Source organism: Capricornis sumatraensis, chromosome 14, assembly GCF_032405125.1.
Source record: "Capricornis sumatraensis isolate serow.1 chromosome 14, serow.2, whole genome shotgun sequence".
Lineage (NCBI taxonomy): Eukaryota > Metazoa > Chordata > Mammalia > Artiodactyla > Bovidae > Capricornis > Capricornis sumatraensis.
In genome coordinates, this window is record NC_091082.1 from 35,885,155 (window position 1) to 35,899,519 (window position 14,365).

Genomic DNA, 14,365 nt, shown 5'->3' on the forward strand with positions numbered 1-14,365 from the left:
GCTTCCTGATAGAGTCCCAATCCAGCCTGAGAATAAATCAAGTTTACTCTTGGGAAACAAAGAAGCTTCTCTCTGTCACACTGACCCCAGCTCTTCCCAGACTCCCTGGTGTATTTACCCAAGCCCACCGTACTGAGGTGCTTCCCAGCTGCCCTACTCCTGGAGAAGATGGGACATGGATTGGAGAAATCTGCAGCTTTTTGTCTGAGACTCAAGAGGGTCCATTTACCTCCCAGGGTCAGGCAGAGTGTTACGTCAGACAGCGTTTTATCTTCGTCGTCCAGGAGAGGGGGATATGAAAGGTGGCGACAGACGTAGAGCTTCAAGGAACATTTGAAGTGCTCTGTGAATAAATCAATCAGTCTGATCCTTAACTCAGAAATCTCGCGTGCCACAGGAAACTCTACTCAGTGCTTTGTGGTGACCTATGTGGGAAAAAAATCTTAAAAAGGGTGAATATGTGTATATATATATAACTGATTCACTTTGCTGTACAGCAAAAACAAACAACCTTGTAAATTAACTATGCTCCAATGAAAATTAATTAAAATAAATAAATTCAATTTTAAAAGAAATTTCACATTTATGTACACACACAAACACACACATGTATCATAGAACTTATCTACACATATTTATACATATCCTACATACATATCCACATAATATGAAATACACATATATATGTCTATGTGTGTATATCTATGAAAACTGTGCAAGTAAAGAAACATTTTCAGACCTTTCGGTTTTAGACTTACAGTCATGCTCTTTAAAAAAAAGCCCTCCAATTAATTCTCTTTCCACTTCACCTCCTGTACCTCCTCATTTCAATTTTCCTAGGTAAGAAATCAATCGATTTTCAGTGAAAACAGAGCACTTTAGTAACACACCACGTTATTTGTCCTCTTTTTTCATATCACTGATGATTCGATACTTTTGTTGGTTCCACAAGTTCTCTGTGTACTTTCTGTGATGCTCCTTCTCTCTGCTGCCTTGCCGAGGCCATGCTGCCCTGATTCTGTTACAGCCACTTAGCTGCCATCAAGCATTGAGAATATAGGAATTCTTCACTTTCAACTTTCTAAAAGAGCTGGGCTTGCAGAGCAAACAAGAGTGCTTTTTAATAACGTTGTACTTCTCGTTTTAAAGTACGAATACAATCCCTTTACAGAAGTTTTCAAATGGGACAAGAACAACACAAGATTTGTTATTTGCTACTGAATCTTTTAAAAAGAGTTACAGTCTCAGCAAGTTCTGTTATCAGATACAGTCTTAGCTAGTTCTCTATGTAAGTAAGAGTCCCCCACCCCCAGCCAGTCCTAATGCCTGTGTCTGTCCTCGCAAGTTGTTTTTACTCACATCTGTTTTAAAGATTGCAGTGGAAAATCCCCAGGGACTGAAAAATAATTTACTTCAGACATTTGGATACAGTGGGAGTGGAGAGGTAACAGAAGAGTTATTTGAAAAACCTGACTGTGGCCCATGGTGGAAAAAAATTTTATTCAGCTTGTGTTTCTTCAATGCTCTGATCAATGAAAGAAAAATTTATGGAATATTGGGCTGGAATATTGCACATGCATTTAGTTCTTCAAACTTGGAGGTAAGTCTGGTACTTTATATATAACACCAAATAAGTAGTGATAAGATACAGAAAGCCTAATGTGTATCTACACAAATACTAAATGTTTTCCATGATACTAAGGTAACAAACTCTGTAACTAGCTGATGAGGGCTGACTAACATTTAAAAGAGGGGACCTGGAAGCCCTCTTCTTGGGAATAAAATCAGAGCTCTTCTGCTTATAGCTGTACAGGAATTACAAGTTATTTGTCAAGCTTACTAACCTCTCTGGGTCTTAGTTTCCTTGGCCAAAAAAGTACCTCTACCAAAGGGCATTGTAAGAGGCAGACTAGGGACTTCCCTGGTGGTCCGGTGGCTTAATTCTGCACTTTCAGGCAGGGGGCTGGGGTTCAATCCCTGGTCAGGGAACCAGATCCCACATGCTGCAGCTAAGATCTGTCACAGCCAAATAAGAAGATAAAATTTTTTTTAAGAAAGATAAGAACAGACTAGTCAATACAGTATGAATTGTAAAGCACTTAGAACAGTGCCTGACACATAAAAATCACCACAAAAGTGATAGTTGTTTCTACTTATTCATTTAAAGCAAGACAAATTACATTGACCCATTGTAGGAGGGAAATTTTAGCTGAAGAGTCTTCACTATTCTTTATATAGAACCCCTTTATTTGTGTTTAATATTGCAAACTATTTTTTTTTAATTTACAATGTTGTGTTAGTTTCTGGTATATAGGCACAGTGATTCTCTTTTTCATTTTCTCTCCCATACAGCTTATCACCAGATATTGAATATAGTTCCCTGTGCTATATAGTAGGACTTTATTGCTTATTCATTCTATATATATAATAGTTTGCATCTGCTAGTTCCAAACTCCCAGTCCAACTCTCTACTGCTCCCCCTGTTTGGCAGCCACAAGCCTGTTCTTTGTTTCCGTGAGTCTGTTTCAGAGGTAAGTTCATTTGTGTCATATTCTAGATTCCACTGGAGAAGGCACTGGCACCCCACTCCAGTACTCTTGCCTGGAAAATCCCATGGACGGAGGAGCCTGGTAGGCTGCAGTTCATGCGGTCGCTGAGAGTAGGACACGACTGAGCGACTTCACTTTCACTTTTCACTTTCATGCATTGGAGAAGGAAATGGCAACCCACTCCTGTATTCTTGCCTGGAGAATCCCAGGGACGGGGGAGCCTGGTGGGCTGCCATCTATGGGGTCGCACAGAGTCTGACACGACTGACGCAACTTAGCAGCAGCAGCAGCTAGATTCCACACATAAGTAAGATCATATGGTATTTGTATTTCTAATTTACTTTGCTTACTATGATAATCTCTAGGTCCATCCATGTTGCTACAAATGGCATTTTTCATCCTTTTTTATGGCTAAGTAATATTCTATTCATCTGTCAATGGATATTTAGGTTGTTTCCATGTATTGGATATTATAAATAGCACTGCTATGAATGTTGGGATGTGTATATCTTTTCAAATAATAGTTTTGTTGAGATATAAGCCCAGGAATGGGATTTCTGGGTCATATGGCAACTCTCCTTTTAGTTTTTTGGGGAACCTCCATACACTGCCTTGACTCCCCATACATCCTGTTTGGTTCAGTTTCTCTGGAGAACACTGCTAAATACAACAATTAGGGGAATATTGATTAAAACCACAATAAGATACCACCTTTCAGTACCACGGTGGCTAAAATAAACAAAAATGTAGAGAAGCAGGCACTATCTCATACAGCTAATTTAATTGTTAGTAACTTTCAAGAAGACGATTTGATAATATATTTTGAAAGCCTTTAAAGAATTCCTGTTACTATTGATATAGACGGAGATAGACACATTTATAAGATTGATTGCCAAAATTGGGTTATAACAGAACATATATAGTATGATCTCACTTCTGCACATATATTTAGAGTATATATTTATTTAAGTATAAATATACACAGATGGTTTAATATACACTAAACCATCTGCAAGGGAAACAAATGGTAGGACTGCAGAGGGCCAGGTGTTGGCAGGGTATTCTGTCATGCAAAGAGCTTGGGGTGAAAGGCAGCAGCTTTACTTGGCACAGGCTGGAATTTATAGGCTGCTGCTGTCCTTTTAGCATTTGGCAGAGAGGCTTGCTTAAGCAGAAGCAGCTGGTTCCATGGTGGCACCGCTCTCCAAAAGAAGCAGCCTTCCCCTCTTTTGTCCTCCCCTTTCATGTGGCGAGTGTGAGAGCATTCTTCCCAGCGGCAAAGAGGCAGACTGCCTGCATGCCAGGATGTCTGAATCTGGGTACCTGATGTTCAAGTAGTTGTCTAGAAATGCTAGAAACGCCAAATGCTAGCACCTTGAAACTGTGGGAAATTGGATTCCTGTACAGCCCCTCTCATTAAATGGAAACTTCTGGTTCAGTGGGAAGTTGAGTTTGATCACAGCTCCTCCCACTAGGGGGAGTTTCAGGCCCAGTCAGCTCCCTGTCAGGCAACTTGGAGAGTTTCCTCAGTGGACTGACAACTGACTGATGCTATCTGCCAGCCCACAGGACTAAACATCAATATATTTTCCACCACATGTAGGGCTACCACCACTTTAAGCTCCCCAAAGTCTGGACCTGAGCCACAATGACAAGACCAAGAAAAATAACATATCAAACAAGATCCAGTAGCCAAAGAGAAAGAACACAAGAAATAGAACAGAAAATTATAAGAGCCCATAAGGATACAAAAGTGCATACACATTTTACACACCTGATTTTTTGTTACATGATCACATATTTAACTCATTGATAAAAGAATCAGCAGGATGGTAAAACTGATTTTTAAAAGCATTTGTTGTTTAATTGCTAAGTCGTGTCCAACTCTTGCATGCTGGACAAAGACTGTGGCCCACCAGGCTCCTCTGTCCATGAAATTCTCCAGGCAAGCATACTAGAATGAGTTGCCATTTCCTTCTCCAGAGGATCTTGCTGAGCTAGGAATCAAACCCACATGTCTCCTGCAATGCAGACAGATTCTTTACCACTGTGTGACCAGGGTCCTTTTAAAAGTATAGGATAACAGAAATATTTAGAATTATTTAAACAATTGTAATGAAATATGATTATCAAATTACATATAAAACCGCCAAATGCCATACAGGCAATAAAATTGTAACCTTGGGGTTGTAATTTTCTTTATGAGCCAGAAACCATTTGTATTTCTACAAGACAAAATTTCATTTGCATCGTTATCAGAAAGAAACAGATACAGGGCCAACAGTTTCCTGTAAGTTAGCCTATACTTGTACAGAGTTGGAAAGTGCTCTAATCAATAGGAAATAGTACATCAAAACAAAAGCAGATACTCCTGAAGTATTTGATAATCCTTAAGTGAGCATGTTAGACAATGTTCCAGTATGAGATTGAAAAGATATGTGGTCATCCTTTTGCCTTTTTTCCAAATTTTTGAATTTTTATTTGTGTCATTAGCTCAATTTATGATTGTAAATATGATCAATTTATGATCTCCAACGATTGTGTATTATCACAAAAAGAGGGTCAGTGTCACTGTGTTTTGGCATGATTCATTTACACACATGTGGAAAGAGGTGTGAATTAGTACATAGGCTCCATGTACTCTCAACTAATTGAAGTTGTATTCACACACCGTGATTCTTGAACTTAAAAAAAAAGTTAGATGGTTAGTTAGAGGGAGATGAATTGAAGGAAAAAATGGTCATGGTTGGGACTTGAGTTAATGGCTAGAGGAATAACTCAGAGCATAGGAAGAAAGTTACAATAAAATGGAAATCATAAAGCACAAATGAAGAAGGCATTTAAAGGGAACACCTAAAAATATTCAAATGATATGAATTCCTGAGGAGAAAACTGAGTAGAGAGAAAAAAAGAAAACAGCTGTTTTATTGTCTCTGAACTGATGAAAGATTTGAGTTTACAGATTGAAAATCCGTACTAATACAGGCAGAGCTGTCATAAAGACATATTTGGACATAAGCTAGAAAATTTCTGAACTCCAAGCTTCAGAGACAAGTTATAAAAGCACAGTGATGACACTTAGACTTGTCATCTACCATCACTAGCTGGAATAAAGTGGAATGACATCTAGGGAATCTGGGAGACTAAGACTGCATGCCAAGAATCTTATTTCCAGCCAAAATATCATTCACTCTGTCAAAGTAAAGAAAGATATTTGCGTATAAGCAAGGATTTAGATAATACATAACTCGTGTTCTCTATCTGTGGAAAATGCTTAAGATCTACCCTATGTACAAATATATCAAAACAAAAACCCAAAATAAAGGAAAATGAAAAGAAATTGAAACTGTGGTGAACAGTATATTGTTAAACCTTACAGTAGATTATTAAATCTAAATAGATAATAATAAACAGTTGAGGGTGAGTAGTCTAAGTGCTAAATACAGATTATTTAAGAGGAAAAGTCATACAAGAAAAATTCCCTTAATAGTTTTAAGCTGAGTTTTAGTAAGAGTACTAAACTATAGTTTACTAAACTTTATAGAGTACTAAGTGACACCCTACTCCAGTACTCTTGCCTGGAAAATCCCATGGATGGAGGAGCCTGGTGGGCTACAGTCCATGGGGTCGCTAAGAGTCGGACACGACTGAGCGACTTCACTTTCACTTTTCACTTTCATGCATTGGAGAAGGACATAGCAACCCACTCCAGTATTCTTGCCTGGAGAATCCCAGGGATGGGGGAGCCTGGTGGGCTGCTGTCTATGGGGTCGCACAGAGTCGGACACGACTGAAGCGACTTAGCAGTAGCAGCAAGCTGTAATAAGAGTACTAAGGTATCTCAACAAAGCCTAGGAATTGGAGTGGAGGGAAACATGTACATGAAGAGTGAAGGAGGAAAAGTGAAAAACTTCCAAAGTGTTTATGTGAGGAAAGGAAAGAGGAGAGGAGGGAAGTATAAGTTTTCTAAATGTTTCACCTTATTGCTAGCTTTACCATTAGAGAATGCAAAGGAAAAAATAGGGAAATGGAAAACTTTGGTAGGAAAATAATTGACATCTCTTCATTTGAAAAATTTTAATATGAATTCAAGGAAAGGAAAGGTAACCTGTAATGGAAATGGTATAATGTTTAAATTAATGAAGATCAAAAGGCAAATAAATAACAATTTGATCAACCTATTAAAATGAGGGAGGGAGTGAAACAACAAAGTAAACTAACAATGTAAAGTAATACAAAGGGAATATCAGGTTTTACATTAAATGTAAATGGATTGCAATCTTTCATTAAAGAGGCAAAATTATTACACTGGGTAACAAAACAAAACTCAACTTTGCAGAGTTTATATGAAAAAACCTTACATCAGTGAAAAAGCTTGAAACTACCAAGAAAACAAAAACAGCCAAAAACAGGAATGGTAACATTAATATCAGTCAAGATGGATTTTAAGCTGAAAAAGCACCAAGTAGTAGAGAGAGAAACAGTTTATGAAGATATAACAGTCATGAAAACTTAACTTTTACAGTGCTTTCTCTCAGACGTGGTTTTAAGTTCTTTATGAATTAACTGAAATCTTACAGCATTCCTAAAAACAAGGTAGTATGATCCTTAGTTTACAGTTAAAGTACAGAGAGGTTTAGCAATTTGCCTAATGAGTGAGCAGAACAGGCATGACTTGGTTACAGGTGGTCTAGCTTCAGAGCTTGTGCTCTCAGCTATTTCATTATGTGGTGTCTTTATTTATCACAATTGGTACACTGTAGCACATATACACATACATGTATGTCTATATAGACAGTGTATCTGTATATATGCATTATATAAATGTATATGCATATGTGATTATTGTGGAAATTTCAAAAAACTCACAATTAGATCTAATAAGCAAAAATAAGACAGAGAAAATAGTACAATTAACAAACTTGATTAACAGATGTAAATAGAACCTAACATCTTTCCAACAGAGATAGTTCATATTTTTTCATATAGCTAAGGAACTGTTAGAAAACTTAATCATAAACATGGCCACAAAGAAAAATATTTAATGATTTTATGGGTCATGTTCTCCAGTCATAATCTAATAAACTATAAACATTTGATCCAAGAAATCTTAACAAGTTGTAAAATAAGAAACACAGCTCTACATTAGAATATTAAAAGGGAAAATAAAGAGAATATTAAAGAGAAGTCATAAAATATCTCAAACATAATAGAAATTTATACTACTTTATACCAAAAAAAAAAATGAAATGGTGCTTACCTGGTGGGCCAGTGGTTAAGACTCTGCCTTCCAATGCAGGGTGTGTGGGTTTGATCCCTGGCCCAGGAAATAAGATTCCATATGCTGTGGGGTACAGCCAAAAATTGGGGGCTTCCCTGGTGGCTCAGATAGTAAAGAATCTGCCTGCAATGCAGGAGACCCAGGTTCGATCCCTGGGTCAGGAAGATTCCCTGGAGAAGGAAATGGCAACCCACTCCAGTATTCTTGCCTGGAGAATTCTATGGACAGAAGGGCCTGGCAGGCTACAGTCTATGGGTTTGCAAAGAGTCAGACACAACTGAGCGAATAACACCACCATACCAAAAATAATGTGAGAGACAAAAGCTATGCTCAAAAAAAAAAAAAAACTAACCCAAATATTCATTATTAAAGAAGAAATGCAAGAAATAAATATTCATCTTAAGAAATTAGAAAAAATAAAAATTAAATATAATTTTTAATATTAATGAAATAACACAAAATATAGAAAGGAAAAATAAATTTTTGATGAAACTAATAAAGTTTGGAAATCTAGATGAAACCAATGATTTCCCAGAAAAATGTGAACTTTCTAGGTTCAGGATTGGGAACTCATGTACACCCGTGGCTGATTCATGTCAATGTATGGCAAAACCAATACAGTATTGTAAAGCAAAATAAAGTAAAAATAAAATTTAAAAATAAAGGAAAAAAAAAAAGAAATGGAAATGTTGACTAGACCAATTGCCATAGAAATTGCAAATAATACCAGAATGAAATGGTTTCACAACTTATTTCACTCTGAATTTAAAAAAACAGCTATATTAATATTATTTAAACTATTCCAAAACTTAGAAAAAGATGGCAATCTCCCCAATTCATTCTATGAAATCAACATAATTTTAATATGAATACCTAGTAAGGATAATATGGAAAAGTACTATAGGCTAATTTCACTCAGGACTTCATATAAAAAATATATATTAAAGTTAATAGGTTTCAGCAATGAAGCAAAGAATGATATACTATGCTCAAGTAGGGTTTATTCCAAGAATGTAAAAAATGGCTCAGTATTTGAAAATCTATAATCTCAGTTTAAATGATCAGATCAATAGATATAGAAAAGGCTTTATTATAAATCCAGGTACCATTCCTAAAAAGAACTCATAGGATTCAAAGCAACAGCTTAAATATGAAAAAGACTACCAAAAACCTAAAGCAAATATTATTCTAAATAGCCAAACACTGAAATTGTTTCAAAGAAAATCAGGAATCTGACATGGATCCCTTTTATCACCATTGTCATTCAACATTGCCTTAAAAGTTCTAGTAAATGCAATAAGATAAGATAATTCATATTAATGCTGTAAAAGAGAAGCAAGAAAAAAAGAAAAAAAACTACCTTTTGTTGATGATATAATTGTATATCTAGAAAATCTGAGAGACTAGTTTAAAAAAAAGACCTGTTAGAATGAGAAAATTCAATGAAATGGCTCAATAAAAACATAAATATATAAAAGCCAATAACTTTTCCCTAGCAATAAACACCTAGACATGGAAGCATAGTACATTCACAGTAGTGACAAATTTTTTTTTAATATTCAGGAACAAATTTAATAAAAACTCTATGCATCCTAAATAATTAACACTGTATATCAGGAAGTAAAAAAGAATAACATTTGCTGAGAGCTTAAAATGTTCTGATTACTTTGTCAGTTCAGTTCAGTCGCTCAGTCGCTCTTTGCGACCCCATGAATCGCAGCACGCCAGGCCTCCCTGTCCATCACCAACTCCGGGAGTTCACCCAGATTCACGTTCATCGAGTCAGTGATGCCATCCAGCCATCTCACCCTCTGTCGTCCCCTTCTCCTCCTGCCCCCAATCCCTCCCAGCAGCAAAGTCTTTTCCAATGAGTCAACTCTTCACATGAGGTGCCCAAAGTACTGGAGTTTCAGCTTATATGAATTATTTAATTCTCATAACAACCTTATGAAGTAAGTACACTAATTATCCTCATTTTAAAGATAAGGAATGAAGGCTCAGAACACTTAAAAGACTCTCCAAATTTACACAGTTCTTGCAGTCTGATGCCACATTGTTTTCAATCCTGCCTTCTCTCTTCTATAGGAAGACTTCCCCTATCATAAACTACCAATTCTTCCAAAATTACATATCACTTTTAATGTCAATCCAATTAGAACCCTATTAGGAAGATTCTGGAATTGATAAAGTTTACATAGAAGAAGACACACTGAAGAAGAAACTGGAAATATACAAAAAATTAAAATACTGCAAGAATCTCCCTTCACCAGATATCAAAACATATTTTAAAAAATCCACTATACTAAATCCAATATTGTTTGGCAGAAGTAGACAACAAATCAGTGAGACATAATGGAGAATACAGAAATAGATCTGAGTTTATATGAAATTTTAATATTGACATAGGAAATATTTTAACTCAATAATGAGGAATTATTTTTTTTTAAGTAAAAGATACTGGTTATACTGGCCATCCAGCTGGGAGAAAATTGGTTTGGCCCTTTATCTTATACTGTATACAAATATAAATTTCAGAATGGAGTAAACTTTAAATGTATAGTAAAACAATAAAAATGTTTCAAAATAAATTTGGGAGAGTACATGTACAATTGTGGAGTTAGGGATAACTTAGCTAAAATTCAAAACCCAGAACCATAAAAGAAAAGATACGCATGTGTGATTATAAAAACTCCTATATGGAAAACGGCAACAAAATAAAGTCAATAGACAAATCACAGATTTAGGATAATATCTGCAATGCAAATATCTTACAGAGTTAATGTCTATAATATACAAGAGCTCTCACATTTTAACAAGAAAAAGACAATCCAAAGGAAAAATAGCTAATGTACAGAAAATCAAATCTTGACCAATAGACATAAAAAAAGATTCTGAAAATAACTAGTAGCAAGTGAACTACAAATTAACAGCAAAGTACAAAAAATTGCCTGGGGCAACCTCTCCTAGTAGAGGAAGGGATGAAAGAACCGTGGAAGGAATGAGAGAACGGTGGCAACTGTTAGTGGAAACATGAATTGTTGCAGCCATTGAACAACAGTAGCCAAGATATGTTGGTTGGTCAGTTGCAGGATGGTGTATATAAAGATAGGAATACAGAAAAAAAAAAAAAAAAAAGATGAGAGGAAAGGAGAGCTGAAAGATAGCTGAAGGACTGAGGGAGGATAGAAAGGGAGAGAGAGAGGAGGGCAGGTCAGAAGGGAAAAAGAAGGCATGAAATCAATTTATGTGCATATAGTTTCATAGGGGGCTTCCCTTGTGGCTCAGATGGTAAAGAATCTGCCTGCAATGCAGACGACCTGGGTTCAGTTTCCCCTAGAGAAGGGAATGGCTACCCACTCCAGTATTCTTGCCTGGAGAAGCCCATCGACAGAGGAGCCTGGCAAGCCCGTCCATGGGGTCGCAAAGTGTCGGTAAGCGTAGCTCAAGACATTGTTAACAATGATGGCCTCATGGCAGGGGCTCTGAAGGCTAGAGTAGGGGGTAGGAGAAAATTTACATTCCCTTGTTTATCCTTTTGTATCTTCTGAATTCAGTGTGTGCTTGTGCATGCTTAGCTGCTTCAGTCGTGTCTGACTCTGTACAACCCTGTGGATTACAGCCTGCCAGGCTCCTCTGTCCATGGGGATTCTCCAGGCAAGAATGCTAGAGTGGGTTGCCATGCCCTCCTCCAGGGGATCTTCCTGACCAAGGGATCGAACCTGCATCTCTTAATGTCTACCTGCTTTGCCAGGCGGGTTCTTTACCGCTAGTGCTACCTGGGAAGCCCTCTGAATTCAGTACTACGTTTTTGTTTTGTCTATTCAGAAAATAACAATATTAATCAGTTAAGTAATTAAAAGTTTGTTCAACAACAATGAGTAAAATATATAGCCTAATATTTTTATTCTTTTTTTTCCATGTATTTTTAAAGAGAAAATATATGCAGCTGTTTGAGTTGTTGATTTTCTGTTAAACCATGAAAACAACTTGAAAACATGTGCTTAAATAATGAAAACTAGTGCATTTTCTACAGGTTGCCATAAAGGTGCTGGAAAATTTCCTGAGTGCTCAGTCCAGTATTCCTTGGCAGACACTGCGCTACCTGATTGGGGAGGTGGTTTATGGTGGCTGGGTGACTGACACCTGGGACAGGCGATGTTTAAACACCCTTCTCTACAAATTTTGTAATCCTGAAGTTCTAAAAGATGACTTCAGTTTCTCTACTGATGAGGTAAGAAAAGGATTTATTTTCTTAACATTTTGATTATGTTTAACTAAGGATTGCTCCATTATTTAAAATCTATATTAAAATAAATTTTAACATTCACTTTTCTCACTTTCTTTTTATGTATTTATTTATGGCTGCACTGGCTCTTCATTACTGCATACAAGCTTTTCTCTGGTTGCTGCAAGTAGAGGCTATTCTCTAGCTGCAGTGTGTGGGCCTCTCACTGCAGCAGCTTCTCTTGTTGCAGAACTCAGGTTCTAACTGCAAGGGCTGAGCAGTTATGGCACTCAGGCTTAGCTGCCCCACGACATGTGGAATTTTCCTGGACCAGAGATTAAATTCATGTCCCCTGCTTCGGCAGGCACGTCTTCAACCACTGGACCATCAGAGAAGCCCTTAACATTCACTTTTAATGGTGTTTTTCAACTTTCAGTGTGGCTTCCCAGGTGTCACAGTGATAAAGAATCCACCAGCCAATGCAGGAGATGCAAGAGACAGGGGTTAGATCCCTGAGTCAGGAAGATACACTGGAGGAAGAAACAGCAACCCACTCCAGTATTCTTGCCTGGGAAATCCCATGGTCAGAGAAACCTGACAGGCCACAGTCCGTGGGGTTGCAAAGAGTCGGACACGACAGAGCACGCACACACACACACACATAACCTTTAGTATTACAAAAGTAAATGACCATCACTCTATTAATTACCATTTTATCTACCTATCCGTACTCTAAAGACCCTCCACAGATGACCTGGATATGACCTCTGTCTCTCCTTCTCCTCCTCCCACCAGGCCCACACCCACTTTACCATGATCACCCAGATGACATTATCTTCCTTCTCATCTTCCTGGGAATTCCCTGGTGGTCCAGTGGTTAGGATTCTGCACTTTCACTGCTGAGGGAGGCAGGTTCAGTCCCTGGTAGGGGAACCTGCAAACTGTGGCACGCCCTTCCCCGCCACTAAAAAAAATTATCTTTTTCATCTTCCATTCACTTCCCCTACACAAATTGCCAGCCATCACAGTGATGCCAAGTCCTCCCTCCCAACTCTCAGGCCAGAGGTCTGCAGGATTTTTGCTCTGCTAGCAACCATCCACCAAGGGCACAACCTGGAATCTACGCTATTAAATGCAGCATTATGCTGGCCAGTAAGTGAAAAGAATGATAAGCGGCTCATGCCCTCTGGGAACCCAGAGTACAGAATACAAAGGACACGGAAGCAGAAGTAAGCTGAGCTGTGCTGGTCTGATCCACCCTTGTCGACTGATGTCTTTTTCTCATTTAATGCTCGAAACAACTAGTGAAATAGATGTTATCCCCAGTTGGAGATGAGGAAACTGGGGTTCTCAGGGTGCAGCCACATACCGTAAAGAGAGCTGAGATTCAAGAAGTCTACCCCAAGCACTGAAGAAGACGAAACTCCGCGTCATCCCTCGTCCTCTCTCTGTTTAGTGTTTAACTTCCATCCAGGCCTCCATCTTTGTGGAGCAAGAGTCTCCAGTTTACACACAGCAGTTGTGCCCTGGCAGATGATTGCTAACGGAGGGAAAAATCCTCCAGACCTCTGGTTTGAGAGTGTGGAAAGAGGACTTGACATGAATGTGACGGGTCAGATTTTGCATAAGGGAGATGATGGAAGGTGAGAAGGAAGACGACACAATCTGTTAAGGCAGGAAACGCTATGAGTTGTTTTTTAGATTTCCATTAAGAGAAAAAAAAAAAACTTTTAAATAATGCTCTAGTTGTTTAGAGTCTAAATTCAACCCTTAAGATAAAATTATCCTTGAAAGTTTTTTAAGTTGAAAAAAAGTACAGTGGGCATAGTTTTGTATATAGACTGTTACTTAAGTATGCTCAAAAGAATATGAAACATAGTAACATAGAAGCATATAATTCCATTGGCAGAATTCTATCAGACTACAGAATAAGATTCTAACATCATAAATTCAATTATTTAGTTGCTTTAAATGCTGCAATTTTATGACAGTTTTGTCAGAAAAACTTGCCAGCTCTTCCTATTCCTTGTCATAATCTTAGTTTCTGCAGATAATTTTTTATTAATGTCTCTGTTAGTTGATGTTTCTCTGTGCTTGTGTTCAGTCACTCAGTCACGTCTGACTCTTGGTGATCCCATGGACTATAGCCCACCAGACTCTTTTTTCCATGGAATTTTCCAGGCAAGACTACTAGAATGGGCTGCCATTTCCTTCTCCAGGGGATCTTCCTGATCCAAGGATCGAACCTGAGATTCCTGCGTCTCCTGCATTGGCAGGTGGATTCTTTACCACTGCACCGCCTGGGAAGCC

General features: G+C 37.9%; 1 protein-coding gene across 1 annotated transcript in view; it reads left to right on the top strand.

Annotated features, from left to right (window-relative positions):
• Positions 1-14,365, top strand: part of LOC138090212 (dynein axonemal heavy chain 14-like) — a 301,641-nt gene that overhangs the window by 261,688 nt on the left and 25,588 nt on the right. Inside the window, exons 68-69 of the mRNA XM_068985722.1 lie at positions 1,373-1,600; positions 11,864-12,061. Of these exons, the coding sequence (XP_068841823.1) occupies positions 1,373-1,600; positions 11,864-12,061 (426 nt within the window). The remainder of the gene's footprint in view (positions 1-1,372; positions 1,601-11,863; positions 12,062-14,365) is intronic.